At 38.8% G+C, this 20,204-nt stretch overlaps 1 protein-coding gene across 3 annotated transcripts in view; it reads right to left on the reverse strand.

The window, feature by feature from the left end:
- sestd1 (SEC14 and spectrin domain containing 1) overlaps positions 1-20,204 on the reverse strand; it is a 180,414-nt gene that overhangs the window by 13,591 nt on the left and 146,619 nt on the right. For 2 of the 3 annotated variants that reach the window (XM_062963039.1, XM_062963035.1), the window contains exons 7-11: positions 13,455-13,568; positions 11,392-11,489; positions 9,978-10,033; positions 6,513-6,728; positions 2,454-2,572 (exon numbers count right to left, since the gene is read on the reverse strand). In XM_062963039.1, the coding sequence (XP_062819109.1) occupies positions 2,454-2,572; positions 6,513-6,728; positions 9,978-10,033; positions 11,392-11,489; positions 13,455-13,568 (603 nt within the window). Of the gene's footprint in view, positions 1-2,453; positions 2,577-6,512; positions 6,729-9,977; positions 10,034-11,391; positions 11,490-13,454; positions 13,569-20,204 lie in introns of all 3 variants that reach the window. The other variant, XM_008118197.3, reaches the window with a different exon arrangement.

Raw genomic sequence — 20,204 nt, forward strand, 5'->3', positions numbered from 1 at the left:
AAAATACTAAAGTCACACACACAGAAAACAGTAAAAATATACAGTTTGCATCAGGCATCAAATTTCCAGAAAGAATGAATGTGGAATATTCTATTTACCCACGCATTCCAGAACTGATCTGTACAATGTGAATCTGACACGTACATAATATTGTAACAAAAAAATTATCATGAAGAATGTGGTGAAATCAGAAGCAACCAACAGCATGGTATACTGGAAGCAACTATTGGCCACTTTATCAAAATCTGTCAAGCAATATAAAGTTCAAAAACATGACTGGATTGTATAATACGATGTCAACTCCTAATTAAGGTTTTTACCTTCAGTAAGTCTTTCTGAAACGCAAGTCATTCAAAAATATGTAAGTGCAAGAATACAAAAAAGATTTTAAAAGACTTTACAGAAAATAGCTGTTTGATACTTCTTCTTCTTGTGTGCCTTCAAGCCATTGCCCAGTTATGATCACCGTGAGACCAACCTATTTCAGATTTGTTTTACCAAACTTGTTCTTGCTTTTCTCTGGAGCTCAGAGAGTATGACTTGCTCCACGTCACCCAATGGGTTTCCAGGGCTGAGTGGAGATTTAAACCATTATCTCCAGAGTCACTGAAATCACTACAATATACGGGCTCCCTGATACGGACTATTCCAAAAAGCTTGAATGAGTTAGGATGATACACACACAAAAAATATGATACAAATATTGCTGGTTGAGAGCTGGAAGAGATAATTGTTGCCAATTATCTCTTCTGGGGAGGAGAGATAAAGTGTTACTGAGGTGTCATTTATCTTTCCATTTTGATGTTTTTTAAAAACAGTTTTATTCATGATTTGTTAATCTGATTTTTCATGGCTAATACAGAAGGCAAGCAAACAGGAGAGAGTGAATGCAGTTAGAAGAGAGACAATTTAGTAAGGAAGTTATCTGGCATGTCATGGTATTTATGATGAGCTAATTCTTCAAAACCGATGGGTGGCTACTATCACATTTCTTGGCCAGTATGACCCTCGTATTCGCTGGGGATACATTCCTGAACTTCATATGGATATGTGAAATCCTATTGTTGTTAATGGAACAAATAACAGACAAACTAATAAGAGGGTGCAGCTGGTACAGGAAGCCCTAAGACAATAATTAGATTAGTGAAACTTTGCATAAGTGAAACCATATATATTGGTTCCATGAATACGGAGATTGTAGTGTATCAGGAATAATATTCCTACTGATGTTAATTTTCAGGCCCAGATGAATCACTTCAAGAGTTGTGCCTATGTCAGTGGGACAGTGAGTCCATTCCAGGTATTGATATAGGCTTTAAAGAACACTCTGGGATGCTGACCTCGGTTCCTAAAAGGGTCCAGCATTGTTGCCAGCTCCTCTGAAATGGGCCAGAACCTGGAATGGATTCACCACCACACTGACTTAGTTTTCTGCCACCACAAGCAGACAGACAAGTACAGTGGAATATGGGTCCATTTGGTATGTATGCTATCCCTTCCTTTTTTTATTCAGTACATTCTACCTCATTAAATAGCCTCTGTATTGAGATGGAAAGGAGAAATGATCCATGTCGAATGTCTATCTAAGATATCCATTATGTAATGCAATGGTATTTACACTGACGTGCAGAGTATGTTTAAAAAGGCAAAACACATAAATGAATGTGAAAAAATGGTAGTATGTTAGCACTACATCTCTGGGTTAATGTCAAGCAGAAAGCCCAAATAATGTCAAATAGAAAGCCCAAACAATATTGATGCTGTAGAGCCATATTATGAGACAGTACTAGCAGAGCATTTTGCAGAACAGTCAACATTTGCCCATGTTCATCAGCATCATGAAAAATATACATGCAGGTGAAAGAATGTACACACAGGTTATCCATACTGACTGGTGACTGGCTGCAATGCCCCACTTGTGTGTATATTCATCCACCTCTGCATACTGTACATTTTTCATGATGATGGCAAATGTGACCAAAGGCTGAACTTGCAGGATTTTGTGTTTGCATTCAATTTGCACTGTCCCCAGACATAACATAATGCCTTAACTCTTGAAAAACAAAGTATGCCTTTACCAATCATGAAGCAACCTGCACTCTAAGTTTATAGGTGATCTGAGCTGAGCATGAAAATAATTACAGTAAGTGTTTTCCAGGGGGAAAATATTGTGAAATCAATGCTCCCTATTTTGTGTTTTGTATCTCATAAGACGTGCAACCATTCTTCTTCTTTTGAACATTAGTACACTGCCACAATGTTAGAATTTAATTAACAATCATTGATATCAGCAACAGTTACTAGGCTGGTACAGAAAAATAAGTGCAGTCTTTTATAACTCATAAATCACTGTCTGAAATTCACGAGAAAAATGTCACTGGAAAATGTTGCACGTAATTAATTACACATAAGAACAATCATGCAGTAACTTCCTTGGGAAAATGAGAACTCACACTGTGCTGGCTCTCAATCTCTTCATGCTTCTGCTGCAACGCTTGCGAGGCTCTAATTGAATCCCCTATTCCCCACTGGGTCCGAAGCTGTTCTGAACCAGGTCCTTCAAGCCAGTTTACTACCTGTTAAACAAACAGCAATGTTACCACCACAGCAAATGATTAAGCCAGCTCAATAATCTAGGTAGATTTTAAAGCACTTCTTTTATCAAAATAACCCTTCTTATAAAGTTCACGACGTGCATTTTAATAGCAGTTACGTCTCTATCACAAGTAAAACAATAGCAGTAGAGGGTGGTGGCATTTCTACTAGATGCAGCAGCAAGCATCTAGGGAAAATAATAATAGTAATAATAATAATACAAACATTTCCTAATGCTTTTTGGGGTATTGCGGGGAGGTGGGGACTGCCTTCCTTTTGAAACTTCATAAGCATTTTCTTAAACTGGAAATCAGAATATCAATCTTGTGCTTTCACCAATCACCAATTGGTGTGCAATCACCAATTCCTACCTGCATCACTAGCGGACCAAAAGCTAAGTTGTATTAATATGGAGGATTACAGTGCTTCACCAAATTAAGTAATTCATTTCGGTGTACGTGCTACTATTTAAATCTTTTTCATTACAGACTGCCACTTTGCAGGTTATTTAAGATAAGTATTTAGCAGCATGTCTAACAAGTGGGGCTAGATGAATAGCTGTCAGAACAGGCAGCTCACCACAGGAAAGATTGCCATACAAAACCCCAATGGATTCTCCTGGCTCCACTTATTTGCACGATGACAGAAACTAAGAACTACCGGCTTCACACAAAGTGGGAAGAAAAGGCATTTTAGAGAGGAAAAACATGAACAAAAAAGCAGGACTTTTGATATATATTGGGGGTAGGGTGGAGAGGAAGGAATTTAAAATATTATTGGACTAATAGCCTAATAATAATTCCAGCCACACATTAAGAGCTGCCACAAGTGTAGCAAACTTTTTATCTTCCCTTCCACCTCCACGGCTCCCACTACCGTGGCTTTCTGTGGTGCATTTAAAAAGGTTCCTTGGTTTTCAAAATCAGCAGTAGGTGGAGAAATTACTGTCAGAAAGGAGAAAACACCAAGAAGCTGGAACACTGACACATAATTATGACTACCTAAATCAGTATGGAAACGGTGCAGCCTGTGGGTCCCATGATCGGTTTTTAACACCAATTACCTCCCTTTTGCAAAAATCACACTTCCAGAGGTTTTCAGGGGCTTGACTCTGATACGTCACTTCAGCAGAAAAAAATGGAATGCAAAGATAGAGAATGGGGGACGCTTGGCTAGACAGCAGTACATGTGAAAAAGATCTTGGAGTCCTTGTGGACAACAAGTTAAACATGAGCCAGCAATGTGATGTGGATGCTAAGAAAGCCAATGGGATTCTGGCCTGCATCAATAGGGGTATAGCGTCTAGATCCAGGGAAGTCATGCTACCCCTCTATTCTGCCTTGATCAGACCACACCTGGAATACTGCGTCCAATTTTGGGCACCGCAGTTGAAGGGAGATGTTGACAAGCTGGAAAGCATCCAGAGGAGGGCGACTGAAATGATTAAGGGTCTGGAGAACAAGCCCTATGAGGAGAGGCTTAAAGAACTGGGCATATTTAGCCTGCAGAAGAGAAGGCTGAGAGGAGACATGATAGCCATGTACAAATTTGTGAGGGGAAGTCATAGGGAGGAGGGAGCAAGCTTGTTTTCTGCTGCCCTGCAGACTAGGACACGGAACAATGGCTTCAAACTACAGGAAAGGAGATTCCACCTGAACATCAGGAAGAACTTCCTGACTGTGAGGGCTGTTCGGCAGTGGAACTCTCTCCCCCAGACTGTGGTGGAGGCTCCTTCTTTGGAGGCTTTTAAACAGAGGCTGGATGGCCATCTGTCGGGGATGCTTTGAATGCGATTTCCTGCTTCTTGGCAGGGGGTTGGACTGGATAGCCCATGAGGTCTCTTCCAACTCTACTATTCTATGATTCTATGTGAGTATTTATGGTAGTCCTCCTATCCAAAGTGTTCAGCAGATAATTTCAAAATTGATTACTAAATTTAGAGTAACAGAGACAAATGCTGGCTTTCATTACTTGCCAAAGCTCAATTCATTTACTATGCAGCATCAGTAATATAGACAGACCAAATGGATGACAATATCTAATCAGAATGATGCAAATAGAGGTTGATGGCCCAGTAAACAAGTCTATTTAAATGCATTAATAATGGCAGTTTGCCAAAACTAGGTTGTAAACTTCATTATAAACAGCCCATCGTCCCTCATATCATTTGAATACGCAAGTTATTGTAGAAAAGAGGGATACCGTTTAAAATGTACATGTATATAATATGCAATTCTCCCCATTTTCAGACTTTTTGAAAAAAAGTGAAGTGCATAAAAATTATGTTCTGCACATTTAAAAGCAGAAAGAATTCTTAATTATCAGAATGAAGAACATCTGCAAAGTAAAATAATTTGACTTCATGCCTTTTGTCAATTGCCGTGATCTGAAAAACTAGTGTTTGAAAGCTAGGTGTTCATATGCATTCATTCCATTGAATACATCAAAATATACACACAGACTACACACATACACAGTATACACACACGCATGCAAATATACATACATCTAATTTCAAATAATAAGCTGCGGAGAATAAATTGAATCCTTTTCCTCTATTCCCTACTGAGAACTGTCAGCAAAAGTGTTGAAAGCACCAATTACATACTGATTTCTAAAACACCAGCCACATCCCTTGTGACCTTTTAGCACTCACTTCATTACAAGGATTTTTTAAACTATTATTACTATTATGATAATTCATTCTAGTCAGCGGCAATCCTCTGTCATAAATGCTGCTTTCTACTTTAATCACTGGATATATCAGTGTATTTCTATATTTGCTTGTTAGAAAAAATCTATTTGTGTTCTGTTTGTCTTAAATTGGTGAAAGAAACAAACATGGTCATGGAAATTCACTCACATCCCATTTATAAAGCAATCCTTGTTTTTTCTAGCCTGCGGGAATCTTCTGTTCAAGACTTTATTAGCAGCTATGTTTAGTATATATAATGTAGCAGAAGTCAATTAATACTGTATTTCTTTGATTCTAAGACACACTTTCCCTCATATAAACACCTCTAAAAATGGGATGGCCTTAGAATTGTAGAAGTTCTTTCTCTATATATCTTTCTTTCTTTTGTACTGAAATTAGATTGTTTGTTACAACTGATGGCAACTTAAAATAGAATAAATAGGGTATAATTGATTTAATGACACAAATGCTTGCGCAATTATGACTGCTCTTTGCCATCCCAACTTTCAAAGTTCTCAAATTATATATAGGATAGGTACCGTCCTCCAATATTCCCAGAAGTTGGCCTACTTAATAAAACGACAGAACAAATTGAAATCTGACAATTTAAATGACTAAACAGGACAAGGATATAAACCACATCTCATAATAAAGTTCATGGACAGTTCACTCACTCACCCTCCCTCTGATTGCCCAATACTTTTCTATCATCAAAGAACTGACAATATCTAAGAATATGAGGCATTGCTGAATTTGGCAGAGCAGTGGGCTCTTTCAGGGAAGTGAAAGATTTAGCAACTGGAGCATTAGCATGCACCAGTACACACATCCTCTCCTAGAGAAAACTCCTCTAATGGGAAACCAGAAGTAAATGAAAGGTTCAGAAAAGTAAGTACTGGCCAACACACATTTTGGTGCCTCAAATGTTAAGACCTGGGTATATTTGACATGCAGATTCCAAAAATGACACCAGTTCCCCCCTCCCAGCTCTAGCTCTAGCTTTCGAGATACAGAACATATGCCATATACCAGTTGTCATCTGCTTGCCCATAAGAAATAATGATAACCATATCTAAGAAACTAGAGTTGATGCGATTTATCCAAAGCAATTTCCTGAATCAGCACCCCAAATAACCCCAGGAACAGACCTAATTACCAAGATCAAAATACTTTACCAAAAATAACTAAAGAAACAAAACACAACCAAGTAGACCTTGGCAACCTACCTGCATTACCTTCTGTTGAATTTCCTCAAGCTGAGTGCGCTTGCTCCGTTGTCGGCATACTTCTTGGTACCGTGTATATTGTTCCCGGAGTGAGTCTAGCAACTTCATAACCTGGGGTTGAGCCAGCAGTTCATCGTCCATGGGGGACCAGGAGACCCCGCCATCTGAACCATTAAACCGGCGTTGTTGTAATTCGGATAATAATTCATGGCCTTTAAGAATTAAACAAGAGTTATATTATTATAGAAACTTAAATAAGGGTTTAGAAATAAGACTGGATCCCCTATTAACATACTGGTGACAGCTCAATACACAAGTACAAATAACCTTTCCCAAGCTTTCAGGCCCAAGCTTCATATCTATGAGAAACATTTACAAATACACGCATGCAAGTATGTACAAACATACATCCATGAAGGAGTAGGATGTTATTATGGGTTAGCTGAGGGAGCAGGAGGTTATATACAGGTGTTTGAAAAGTTAAAACTAGGGCGTTCTTTTTCAAACACCCTGTAATTTTAGTCTCATAATACTGACAGATTCTCTGCTGCCTGCAGTAGGTTAGAAGTAACAATTACGGCAACTTTGGGGCTATAGCTTCTCTTACAATTGTCACTGGTATGGAATCAATGATACCAGATGCTTAAAGGGGGGGAGGCATAGCTTTTTTCAAAATGGACCCCAGATGGGCATGGCTATTTCCTTGCTTCCATTAATGTTGCAGAAGCATCAGTCTCATCCTACAACCCTGATGATGGCAGTTGAGATTTAATAACAATTGATAAAGTAATGACTTGATCAGATAAAGCGTTGATGAGTTGTTCATGGAAGATTTACTATGATACAAGTATCTAACCCAGAAAGGATATAACATTTGTGAAATTCAGTGGTAACATGGCAAAGCAATAACCGCACAGTGTGTAACTGGTCAACAACATAGTAAAGTGGAACAACTGCAACTCATAGTCCCAACATCCCAGCCATTTAATAACCAATCCGGGATGCCATAGCTGATAATATAAAAAAATCTTGGGAGGAACAAGGAAAAGAAGTCATTCTGTGGAATGGATCCAGAATGTCAACATAAAGTCAGCCCTCTACATTTGCTGGGATTAGGACAGCAGGATCCCTGTGAAATTGAAAACCATGAATAAGGAAATTGCATTTTTTTTCTCTAAGAGAACCCTATTTCTTGGTCTTCAAACATGGCTCTATGGTCAATTTCTGCTGGAAGCTGGCCATAAAATCACTTTGGAAACTGCCAGCACGGGGTCAGCCTATAAATATCTATTTGCCCCCAACAAGGAAGAAAGCCCAAACTAGAGCTCTATGGTCAGAATTGGAAAATTACGCTGCAGACCTGATGATGCAGAACCCACCTTTCTGTAATTATGGGAGGGGACCTCAACGCAAGAATGGGATCTGATGATGCCACATTCTTCCAATGCCACAAAGGCCTTCCTCCCACCACTGAATATGAGGTCTCACTTCTAACCCGGTGTTCCAAAGATCAAAAAACAAACTTTGCAGGGCTGTGTCTGGCTCAATCAACATCAAGAATAGTGCTCTGGAAGGCGATCACCCAGCCGAATTCACATATCTTTCTGGCTCTAAAATGAGCGGCATTGACTACATAGCCATCTCAAGGGACCTCCTTCCGTATGTCAAAACCTTGGAGGTTAAGCCCAAGTTTGACAGTGATCATTTTCCTGTCCTGCTGCACCTAAACTCTTTTACTCAAAATACCCACATAGTGGAATGCTTCCAACCTTCAAGGCTTAACTTAGTTGCAGAAACTTGGTTTAAACATTGTTGTTATTCAAGTTATTTCTGAGTAACTGTTTATTTTAACTTCTGGTTGTATGTTGTATGTCTATGTGTTAAATGTTTTGATACGGCCGATGGGCTAATCAATAAAACGTGTTGTTGTTGTTTCACTTTGGAAACTTAAGAGATTCCTAAGGAAGTGTTCTTTCTAGGAATGTTTAGCTCCTCTAGTGAAAATCTATGGTCAACTTCCTCCAGCCATGATAGAGGACTAAGAATTTTCTAGAGAGAAATCTGATCCTTGAATAATCAAATCCACAAAAGAGGAGGGCCAACTGTAGTCCAAAAGAGCATAACCACCAACCACGTCTTTGAGCACAGTGCCCAGGTAAGAGATATAAGTAACCTGTCTGTATTTCTTTCTGTCTTTGGGATGCAAGTTAAACATTTTTAAATGGCTTATAGTGCTATCCCCTCTCCCGTTTAGGAAGTTATCTTTCTAGATCACATGGGCACGTCCTTCCTATTACATGTGCTAAGTCAAGAGGACCAAAGGTTGAACATACAAAGACTAGTCAAGCACACAGCCCATATCATGGAACTAGAAGAGACCACATGGGCTATCTATCCAACCCCCTGCCATGCAGGAAAAACACAATCAAAACACCCGTGACAGATGGCCATCCAGTCTCTGTTTAAAAGCCTCCAAGGAAGGAGATTCCACCACACTCTGAGGCAGAGAGTTCCACTGCTGAACAGCTCTTATGGTCAGAAAGTTCTTCCTAATGTTCAGGTGGAATCTGCTTTTCTGCAAGTTGAACCCATTACTTCGAGTCCTAATTTCCAGGGCAGCAGAAAAGAAGCCTGCTCCCTCTTCCTTATGACATCCTTTTAAGTATTTAAACATGGCAATGATGTCTCCTTTCAACCTTCTCTTCTGCAGGCTAAACGTACCCAGCTCTTTAAGACGCTCCGTACATTTGAAGCAGGCGGTGTTCTGGCAGTTGCCACTAGTAGACACACCCTAACTATGGGATTTCAGTTGTAATGGCTGTGATTAGCATTCTCTCCAATGAAACTTACAAGCTGTTCACAGGGTGGCAGCAAAAGTACAACTAGGTTTCTCTACTGCCAGTTGTAACAGGAGCTTCATGTCTAGAAAATGCAATACTGTGAAGATGTAACACAGCTAGGGAAAGAAGGTTTTCCCTACCAACACTACTGTCACAGATTAAGTTTGATAGAACACTGTGCTTGATGAGATAGTCTACTCCTACTTCAATTCCAGTCATCCTCCCACTTAAGTAAGCATATCTCCAGGTCTGTACTCCCCATTATCTTTCCCAATTGACTTTTTGTAAGAGTTTAAATTCTTAATTGCCTTCTTGGCATTCTTAGAGGTTGATTAGCATTTTCAGCAGAATGGGAGGCTGGCACTTTAATTCTGTAGTCACTGTTCCCAGAAATGAGAGAAGACCAAATGGGGGTGTATAGAAACATGATATTCAAGATCGCGAGGGACAAATTCACAGGATGCATTTTAAATTATAATTGAGTGATTGAGTATGAGTACTTTAGTTAATCGACAGACATAAGCCATTAGCATTATGTCCACATTCATACTAATTCATAAAAATCTATAAATCAAAGAAATAATAACCATGTCACAGTGGACTCTTTTCAGCATACCATACCTGTCTGCAGAACAGTTTCAGGATCAACAGATGGAAGAAAATTTAAGTCTATAGACCTTGAAATAGAGAGGCAAATCACTGTTAATTACTTGTAGATAGAACAGGAATTACAGCCTTTAGATAGGACTGTATCTTATGAAAGTCTAAAAAAATATCAAATTTTACAACTTTCTCATTTTGCACTCTGAGCACTAAAGCTATCTGCATTTAAAAGGACTGTCTATTTTGAGAGTTTTTAAAATCCTAAGAACACTTGGATATTTCACTCTTGGGGACTATATATTCTTTTCAGTTACTTTTCAAAGAAGACACACAAGTAGGTATTAATAGCTTCAAAAACATTATAAATAACACCCAGCTTTCATGTGTCTTGATGGGTCACTTCTGCATAAATTATTTATGGCAGATCAGTGGCAAATGGAGCCATTTGCTTTGACAGCACTGAAAACATATCAGGACCTATGTAGCCTTGGAGACACATTGATGCTCCAACACAGGAAAAAGGTCATGGTTCAAAATGTAAGTGCTGGGATTCCCCCTGCCATGCAAGCACACATTTTTTTTTGCACATGATTATACTTTGAACAAATTCAGAATTAATATGTTTTTATTTTCAATGAATATATTCATAATATACATATATGTAGGCATGAACCAATACAATACTTCCTAACATCTATACAGTATTTGTATTTGGTTAAACATTGAACAAATTAAAACTCAGCAGTCATTTCAGCATGTAATTTTATTCATTCTTCTTAAAGGTAACTTTCCATGTTATACCAAAGGCCCAATAGCAATTATCATCATCAAGCTTAGCCCCTACATATATATTTAGAACATTAGTCCAGTTGTTTGGTCCAAATATGTATGCTTTGATATTTCAATGTGTCATTGAATATTTGCCAAAACTGGAAGCTGCTCTGAATCCCCTCCGAGGTGAGATAGAGCAGGGTAGAAATACAGTAAATAGATAAATAAATAAATTCACAGAGACAATGAAATTTGATAGGTTCACTGGGTATACTTGGGACTACAAATGGATTCAAATTTGGGAACACAAATTTTGGTGCACAAAAACTGAAATCACTGTTGCTTGCAGTGCAGGTTTAGGAAATCACACTAGCTTAGAAACTCAGATACATTTTTAAGTTATAAGCTTGAGAAACTCTTTCCAACATCTCAACATTGACAGGTCACAGAAGCAAGAGTGAAGATGATGGCTAAGGGTTTTTTGTGACAATGCTAAGAGGCATAAGGGCTCAAATTCCTAACTAGATACATTTTTATATAAACACATAGGATATTCCCAAGTGCTGCTCTTGAAAAACAGTTGGGTTGCCTACTGTGACTTGACTATACAGGATTCAGTTGCTCATTAAAAACAAAAACAAAAGCCAAGAATATCGATTACCTCTCTTTTTCCTGTTGGTTTCCTTTATCACTTCCACTGTTGATTAAGGTAAGTTCATCCAGTAATGACGTAGATTCTTTTGTAAATTTTTCAAATGTCTATATAAAATATTTATAGTCAGCATTGTTTTGATTATTATAATCTTCTGCTTGAAGCTCAAATCCACTGTCCTATTCTACCACTGACATTGTCAAATCATCTCTAAAGCAATACACTGCTTAATCAAAGGAAGCATGTTAAGGCATGGACAAATAGCAAACTTAAATAGGGGAGCTTGTTATTTTTAGAATGTCTGATATAAAAAAATAATACAATGGCTTGAATCTTATTGACAGCCCCAACTGCAGCAGACTTACTAAATCAGTGAAACTTACATAAGAATCAACTTTCTATTCAATAATGGCTTCAGTGAGCCTAGACTAGAACTCTTCTCTTCCCAATATAAATCTTTTAAAGAAAACAAAGGCTGAATTTGTCACCTTCTGTTCATTCCAACAGTGCACTGAGCCGAATTGTACACCCAAACTGTGAGAAAGTTGTGCCAAATTTTAATACATATTAATATGACTTACAATATCTGTCCTTCCCTTTTAGCTTTCGTATTTCACTATAACATTCTTGAAATTAAGCCCAATATCCAGATTAAAATAATATTGCAGATATTATTTGAAAGAACCTCCATACAACAACAGTCACTGTGCTGTAATACCTTTCAGAAAAGCCATTTCTGATCATTCCTCAACCACTTCAGAAATGAATACACTTGGTTACATACCTGCCTATAATGGGCATACCATCCCATAGCTACACTTGCTAGCTTTGGACCCAACAGGAAACCCAGGCCCAAAGGATCGAACTATGAACCTTATCTTTAAAACAATCATAGAATCATAGAGTTGGAAGAGACCTCATGGGCCATCCAGTCTAACCCCCTGCCGAGAAGCAGAGAATGTTAATCCATCAAGATGAGGCTCATTTTATGTTAACATCCCATCAAAAGTATGATTGTGCATGGATTGGTATATCTAATCCAGTCTATTACTGCTCCCAGACACTGGTTTCAGGATATCAAGGGTTTCTCTGGATCAGATGGAAAGGAAAGAGATGTCTCCTGTATACTGATTACAATCTAATCCAAATCTATGGACAACAGATGTTCCACAGAGATGTTATACATCTGAGGAAACAAGACAGATAGTATTGTAGCCAAAAAGCATTGGGGTTGAGCCTCTGAAACTGATTTCCCAAAACAGAGTGAAACCTCCATAAGGCAATGCCCCAGAATTGATGAAATGCAGAAAAGTGTCATTAGTTATTTATCAAAAAAAAAAAAATGAAACAAAACGGATGTACTGTCAACTGTCCACATTCATTAGGGTTAACGGCACAGGACCCTCACAAAAGTGAGAAAAAAGAGCAAATAAAACCATTTTTAACAACTCTCCAGGAACCTCTAAGTGCAACTCTATGGTCAACTTATGCTGAAGGCTGATTATAAGAATCTCCCTGGACAGGCATGTAGCCCGGGGGGGGGGGGAACTTGAGGGGCTTCCGCTCCCCCCCCCCAACCGAAATTGGTCAGCGAGAAGGTGGTCGGCGAGAAGGCCTTACATTTATTATTTAAACTGTTATGTTTATTCATATCATGATCTGATCACCATGCTCAATATATCCCATATGCATGGGGGTATTGGGATAACGATACAAAAGGTTTGCTAGGGTAGATCCTCCCTCACCCAGACTCAGCCCTCCCCCCCCCCCCAATCAATCTGCAAAAGTTAAACTCGCAAATGTGGAGGGCTGACTGTAACCACCTAACCAGTTTCCAGCCAAGCAGGGGAACCCAAACAACACTCTACACCCCAAAATCACACCTGAAACCAAACTGGAATGTGTTCTAGAAAACTACTTTAATGGCTGATTACTTTAATCAATCTAAGTTATGTTAAACACTGCCAGAATTGTACATAACCTACAGTTTTTGTGAATGTTTTAACTCCCATCTCCTATGAAAAACCCTACTGAAACAATAAGATAAACATCTGCAAAAAAAAACAACTAACCAGCCTCTTGTTTAGCCAATCCATATGATCGTAGGTAAGGCTTCCTCCAAAATCTTCCGTCAGCTGGCATGGTTCTATATATCGAGTAAGTTTGTTGGCGGATACTAAAATAACCTAAGAATACATTAAACAGAGTTAAAATATCTTAGATCTTTAAAGTACTAAACATTGTAATAAACTTTCAACCATAAACCAGTTTTTTAATAATAGCCATTACAATAATTTTTCCTTTCATCTTGAAAAGCTTTTCACTCACTTAATGCTTTTCTCCTTAGTACTTAGGAAAGAAGCAACAGCCAATGTTTTGAATTGCAAGATGTCAATGTAATATTTTCTTTCCTTTAGTAATACACTCCTTTTCCATCATAAGTGGCTCTTGTCATAAAATCTTCGACTATTTCGGTTTATAAAGTATTTTGTAGAAAGTTACTGATCTTAGATCTTAGTAACATGAATACTATTATTTCTAATTAAAATATTCATAAACAAAATTAATTATTTATTGCAGTTTTAACTACAATACAGTCACGCATATCCAACATAAATGGGCCAGCAGAACATTGGATAAATGAAAATGTTGGATAATAAGGAGGGATTAAGGAAAAGACTATTAAATGTCAAATTACATCATGTTTTACAACCAGTCTGCCACGTGTTTAGGAGAATGGCTGCACTTGTGTTGTGGGGCATGTTAGCTTGCTGCGCGTTGCTCCCTAGAGAAACAGCTGTGGATCCGGGCAGGAGGCAGATTGTGTTGGATAATACAGAACGTTGGATGAGCGAAGGTAGGATAAGCGAGACTCTACTGTACCTACTTACTGTTAGTACAATTTTCATTAGCTCTTCCAGTAGCACAGGGAAAACGTTTCTACAATATATGGTTTTGTTACAGCCCAAACAAGCAAGCAAAGTGTAGAGAGGGGTCTGGGAAAATATAGCTTTAACTTGAGGATAGCAACTGATTTAGGTATTTTTTTCTTGCATGATGGTACTCACCACCAGCATGGCCAGCAGACATGCTGCACTGCCCTATTAAACTCTCTGGCAACATACTTTAAGTGGCCATTTTCTTTCACATATTACTTAATATTAAAAAACAAATAGCAAATTGCAGATAGAGATGTAATGTATACTCTTCAAATTATTTCCAACAGCCAAAATTGTTGTGTTTCTGTATGCCATGAAGCCCCCCCCTCAAAAAAAAAACCCTGCACTTAAGTCACATACAAGAGACTTCATTTTTAAAAAGAAAATGAAGTGTAAATTGTACAGAATAGGTGTCTTCAAAGTTAAACAGGTTATGTACAGACTGAGAGAGTATACTTGCAGCAGCAGTTGTGGATCCTTCGTTTCGTGGTACATTAGGAAAATAATGTAATAAAAACTAATAATAACAATAATAAAAAAACTTATAGACTGCCCTATTTCCCCAAAGGGACTCAATAACTAAAGACAAAGTTGTTTGTCACGGTATAACTTCTGAAGTTGCCTTAGGCTCTGCATCCCAGAAGGCAGGGGATTCCATTCCAGACATTTGAAGGTTAATCCAGACTGAATTAACATGAAGATCCAAGGATTTTCAAGGGAGCCTGATAAAGCCCCATTGAATTTAATAAATCCCACAGAGTTTAACAGTAGGACCTATTGATCTTGATGGAACCACTGGTTTACCCCCTACAATCTCTTCCTTCCCAATTATCCTGGATACATTGCTAAACTATGCTCCCTGGATTCTCATCATTTTGACATTGCAAATCCCATCATATCCAAAGTCTATCTTCCCAATATACAGTATTTTATTTATTTTATTATTACAATATTTATATCCCACTCTTCTCACCCAACAGGGGACTCAGGGCGGCTTACAATAAATAAGAGTTCCGGTTATCCAACATAAAGGAGCGGGCCTAATGATTGATAACCGGAACTGTTGGATAATGGAGAAGCCTTATTATCCAAGCCTCTCCAAAGGAGCCAGGGGGTTGGCGAGGAGGGGAGGGACGTTTCCCATGCACAGGGGACCTCTCCAAACGCCTGGAGCTTGCTGGGAGGGAAAAGTTTGCGAGGGTCGAGTCTCATCCCTCCCGGCAAGCTGCTGCATGTTGCTGCCTAGAAAAGCAACAACGTGCAGCAGGGCTTTCCAAGCGTTGGGCACCCGTGGGGAGGGGCGAGAAGCCGGCGCATTGGAAAATACTGCGCGTCAGATAAGCGAAAGTTGGATAAGCAGAACTCTACTGTATATGCAAAGCTATAATCCTAATCTTCATGCACTGCCATTTGGGCCACTCCCTGCAAAATGTATGTATGTGTGCATGTACACATACAAACACAAAAACAAAGAGGGATTACAATTCAAAACATTGCTATGTTAGGCTGAGTATCAGTATGCAAAGGGAAATGGGAGAAGTTGACAGCAAAACATTTCATAGACTCATTCCTCAGATGCATGGAGTGAAATACCCAGGAACCGACCTTTATAGGTAGGCTCTATGTATGAACAGTCACAAAAGGGCAAACTACTACTACTTTTTTGTTCAGATGGAGTATCTGGGAAGAACTGAACTGTCTTGCAACTGGTAGTTTTTTTCCACCTGACACATATGATTATATTTTGTGTTAAAGTGGCTTGTTTCTGTATGGCCATCTACTCATTTTCAGGATATTAGGAGTGCCTAACATATGAACTCAATATTATTTCCACAATAATTTGATCACACTTCGATCGCAATATTGGATTTCTTGTATTTTTTTCATATCTGCTTTTGATTCTCTTTTTTACCCTTTATGGCATTTACCCTTTTAACATCTCTACAAGTTCTTAGCCTTTCTGAGTGAAATTACATATTTAAACATGCATTAGCAGTCAAAAGACAATGAGAATGACACAGTGATTTATCCTTTTACTGGACCTTAAAGGAAATTAATCCACACAGATTTTTAAAATACCGGTTTGGAAATATTCTTATAATTATGTTTACTAATACCCTGAAGCAGCAAAAGAGAGTTTAAACAACTGTCTTTATTTCGAAAACTGCACTGAATTTTTTTCCAATTTTTTTACTCTAATTCTAAGCCCATGCTAGCCTATATGTCATATTAAAAAGGTATGTTTTTACCCAATTAATGCAGATATCATTAAATATATCCACGGATTAATTTCAGTTAGACACCATGCTGTTTTTAAAAAATAATTCCCATATTATTCAGGCGCATTGCCTAAGGCAATAAAAGCTGTTTTCTGGTTTCATCCACCCCCCCTTGCATCCACGTTTCAAAGCACAGAACAAATCTCTCCTAAGAAATCACATTAATTACCATAATTATATCAGGGTTTTGTCTCACCAACAGAGATGATTCTAAATCTTTCCATGAATTTAGATTTCACTTTCCCTGTATGTAAATATACTTTTAGCATTATTCTTTAGCTTCATTATTTAATCTAAATAAGATGGGGAGACACACACACCTGGGTACAAATGGCTTATTTGGCAACAGATGAGGATATAATATCAATGTATCGTAAAAAGATTAAACATCCTTAGAGACGAGAGACAAAACTGAGCAGATGGTAACAGGAATGAAATAGCATCCATAATTTATGCCTGAGGTTTCTCATTTCTCTTTGGATTCCTATGCCTGACCCATGGCACTATTCGTGGCTAGCAAGAATAGTAGTACAGGGATGAACCCGACTTTAATTTCTCTCCCTCTCACCATATCAAATTGATGCAATTTTTCTACTCTTAATGAAATTCTGATACGTAGCAACATCTTTAACCTTGAAAGGAATGCAAATTTCATGAAATTTTATAACTATACCATTATCATGCAAGGGACCTGTAGAAAACAACAACATTGGGCATAATTCAGACAACTTACGTACTGGATGGTCCTATGGAAACCATTGAAAGACATTTAAGCAAATGCTTCCACTAATATCAGTAGAATGGAGCAGGAGAGAATTTAACTTTAGCTAATATACAATTATCACAGATTTAAGATTAATAATAATTGTGCAAAAATAATGTAACATTTAACACACATTTCTTGCAAATACGAAAATGTACACATGAACAACCAGATTATACACATACATACACACACAGGCAGTCCAACTCTGGGGGTTGGTGCTCATCTCCATTTCTAAGCCGAAGAGCCGGCATTGTCCGTAGACACCCCCAAAGTCATGTGGCTGGCATGACTGCGTGGAGTGCCGTCACCTTCCTGCCAGAGTGGTACCTATTGATCTACTCATATTTGCATGTTTTCAAACTGCTAGGTTGGCAGAAGCTGGGGCTAACAGTGGGAGCTCACCCCACTCCCCAGATCTGAACCACCAACCTTTTGGTCAGCAAGTTCAACTGCTCAGTGGTTTAACCTGCTGTATATATAATACTTGGCTAGAATTACACTTTAAAATGTACCTATTCCAACTTACAAAAAAATTCAACTTAAGAACAAACCTACAGATCCTATTTGGGCACTGCCTGTATAGTGAATGCTATTATGTAGCAGTACATTTTATTCTGAACAATCACTATATTAATCATCAAACAAAGCCTAAATCTGACTATTTAGTTCAATATTTGGATACAACCATTGACAACAGCATATATATGAAAATGGTGCATTTTCCTCATAATATCTCATCAGACGGGCCGATTTGCCTGTTGTACACCGCTTCCTCTCTACTTTAAGCACTGAGCCCATTAGATGATGCAAAGGGATTTCCGGCCAGGCTCCATGCCAAAAGAGGAGAGCCTTCCATGTTGCCTTACCAGCAATGGGGGGAACGCTTCCCCCCATGGGATGGCAGTCTCGCTAAGTCATGCAATGCGGGATGTGGAATGACAGATTCTCCACATCCCATCCCGGGAGCACATTTATTTGCAAGGAATGTGTGAGAAATGTTACATTATTTTTACACACTTTGTGGTGGATCCATTGGCCTTTGTGATGAGTTTCCTAAACAGTACTTGATATAAATCAAAATTTGTTCACTATACTTGTTGAAATTAAGTTTTTTTTATCTCAAAGTTAAGTTATTTTCAATCCAAGGCTCTCACAAAAAGGAGTGTGCTTCCACAGAGATACTCAAGAAGAGATGAGGAATTTAGGTCCAGGGGACCCAGCATGATAAAAATGTTTCAAAAATATTTGGGGGTGGGGAGGAAGGTCTCCTAAGACCATCCCACCATGGTTCCTTCCAAAGCACTTTTAGATCCAGCAGAGGTTTTGTTTTTTGTTTTTTTTTACAATAGGAATTGGCTTGGAAATTAATCAGCCACCTTCCCCACTTTAGTGTCTCTCTGGGAACAGTTCCTTTTTTACAATAACTTTTGACAGACAGTTGTTTAGTAACTTTTGGTAGTAAAGGCAAGGCTATTTCATCTGACTTAGATGAAGGGTTAGAAGACATGATCATCAAGTTTGCAGACAACACCAAATTAGGAGGGATAGCCAATACTCCAGAAGACAGGAGCAGAATTCAAAACAATCTTAACTGATTAGAGAGATGGGCCAAAACTAACAAAATGAAGTTCAACAGGGACAAATGCAAGATACTTCACTTAGGCAGAAAAAAAATGCAAAGATACAGAATGGGGGATGCCTGGCTCAACCGCAGTACGTGTGAAAAAGATCTTGGAGCCCTCATGACAAAGTTAAACATGAGCCAACAATGTGATGTGGAGGCAAAAAAGCCAATAGGGTTTTGGCCTATATAAGTAGGAGTCTAGTGTCTAGATCCAGGGAAGTCATGCTACCCCTCTATTCTGCCTTGGTCAGACCACACTTGGAATACTGTGTCCAATTCTGGGCATCACAATTGAAGGGAGATGTTGACAAGCTGGAAGGTGTTCAGAGGAGGGTGACTAAAATGATCAAGGGTCTGGAGAACAAGCCCTGTGAGGTGCGGCTTAAAGAGCTGGCCATGTTTAGCCTGCAGAAGAGAAGGCTGAGCGACATGATAGCCATGTATAAATATGTTAAGGGAAGTCATAGGGAGGAGGGAGCAAGCTTGTTTTCCGCTGCCCTGGAGACTAGGACGCAGAAATACAGGAAAGGAGATTCCACCTGAACATTAGGAAGAACTTCCTCACTGTGAGAACTGTTCAGCAGTGGAACTCTCTGCCCCAGAGGGTGGTGGAGGCTTCTTCTTTGGAGGCCTTTAAGCAGAGGCTGGATGGCCAGCTGTCAGGGGTGCTTTGAATGCGATTTTCCTGTTTCTTGGCAGGGGGTTGGACTGGATGGCCTGTGACGTCTCCTCCAATTCTATGATTCTATCTGAATGACAACAATGGCTACAAACATAGGGACATTTCGGTGCATTTTGGGGTAAAGAGTGATGGGGGTACAACCCTTCCCCACAAGCCTCTGGGGTCCAATATTTCCACTAAAGACTAACAGTTATCTGGCCTTGTTCTATAGCATCTGTGTGCATTATTTACTCATTATTTCAAGTCTGCATAGACTTCACAAGTATGGACTATATCATGTTGTAATTCTGCTCATACAAGGTAGTGTACGTAATGTTTGCATTCTTCCTTACTGCAGCATTCTGGTTTCCAGAAACTGACAGGTAGAATAGGCAGGGGCTAGAGGGTTGCAGTGAATCTACAACCGGAAACAAAATATCTAGTGTTTTGTATTTAGTGCATTAGTGCATTCGACAATCTTGGATATTTCAAGACTTTAGCATTGTGCATACGTGAAAAGGTACACATTACTTTATAGCTTTATGGACCTTTT

Source organism: Anolis carolinensis, chromosome 1, assembly GCF_035594765.1.
Source record: "Anolis carolinensis isolate JA03-04 chromosome 1, rAnoCar3.1.pri, whole genome shotgun sequence".
Lineage (NCBI taxonomy): Eukaryota > Metazoa > Chordata > Lepidosauria > Squamata > Dactyloidae > Anolis > Anolis carolinensis.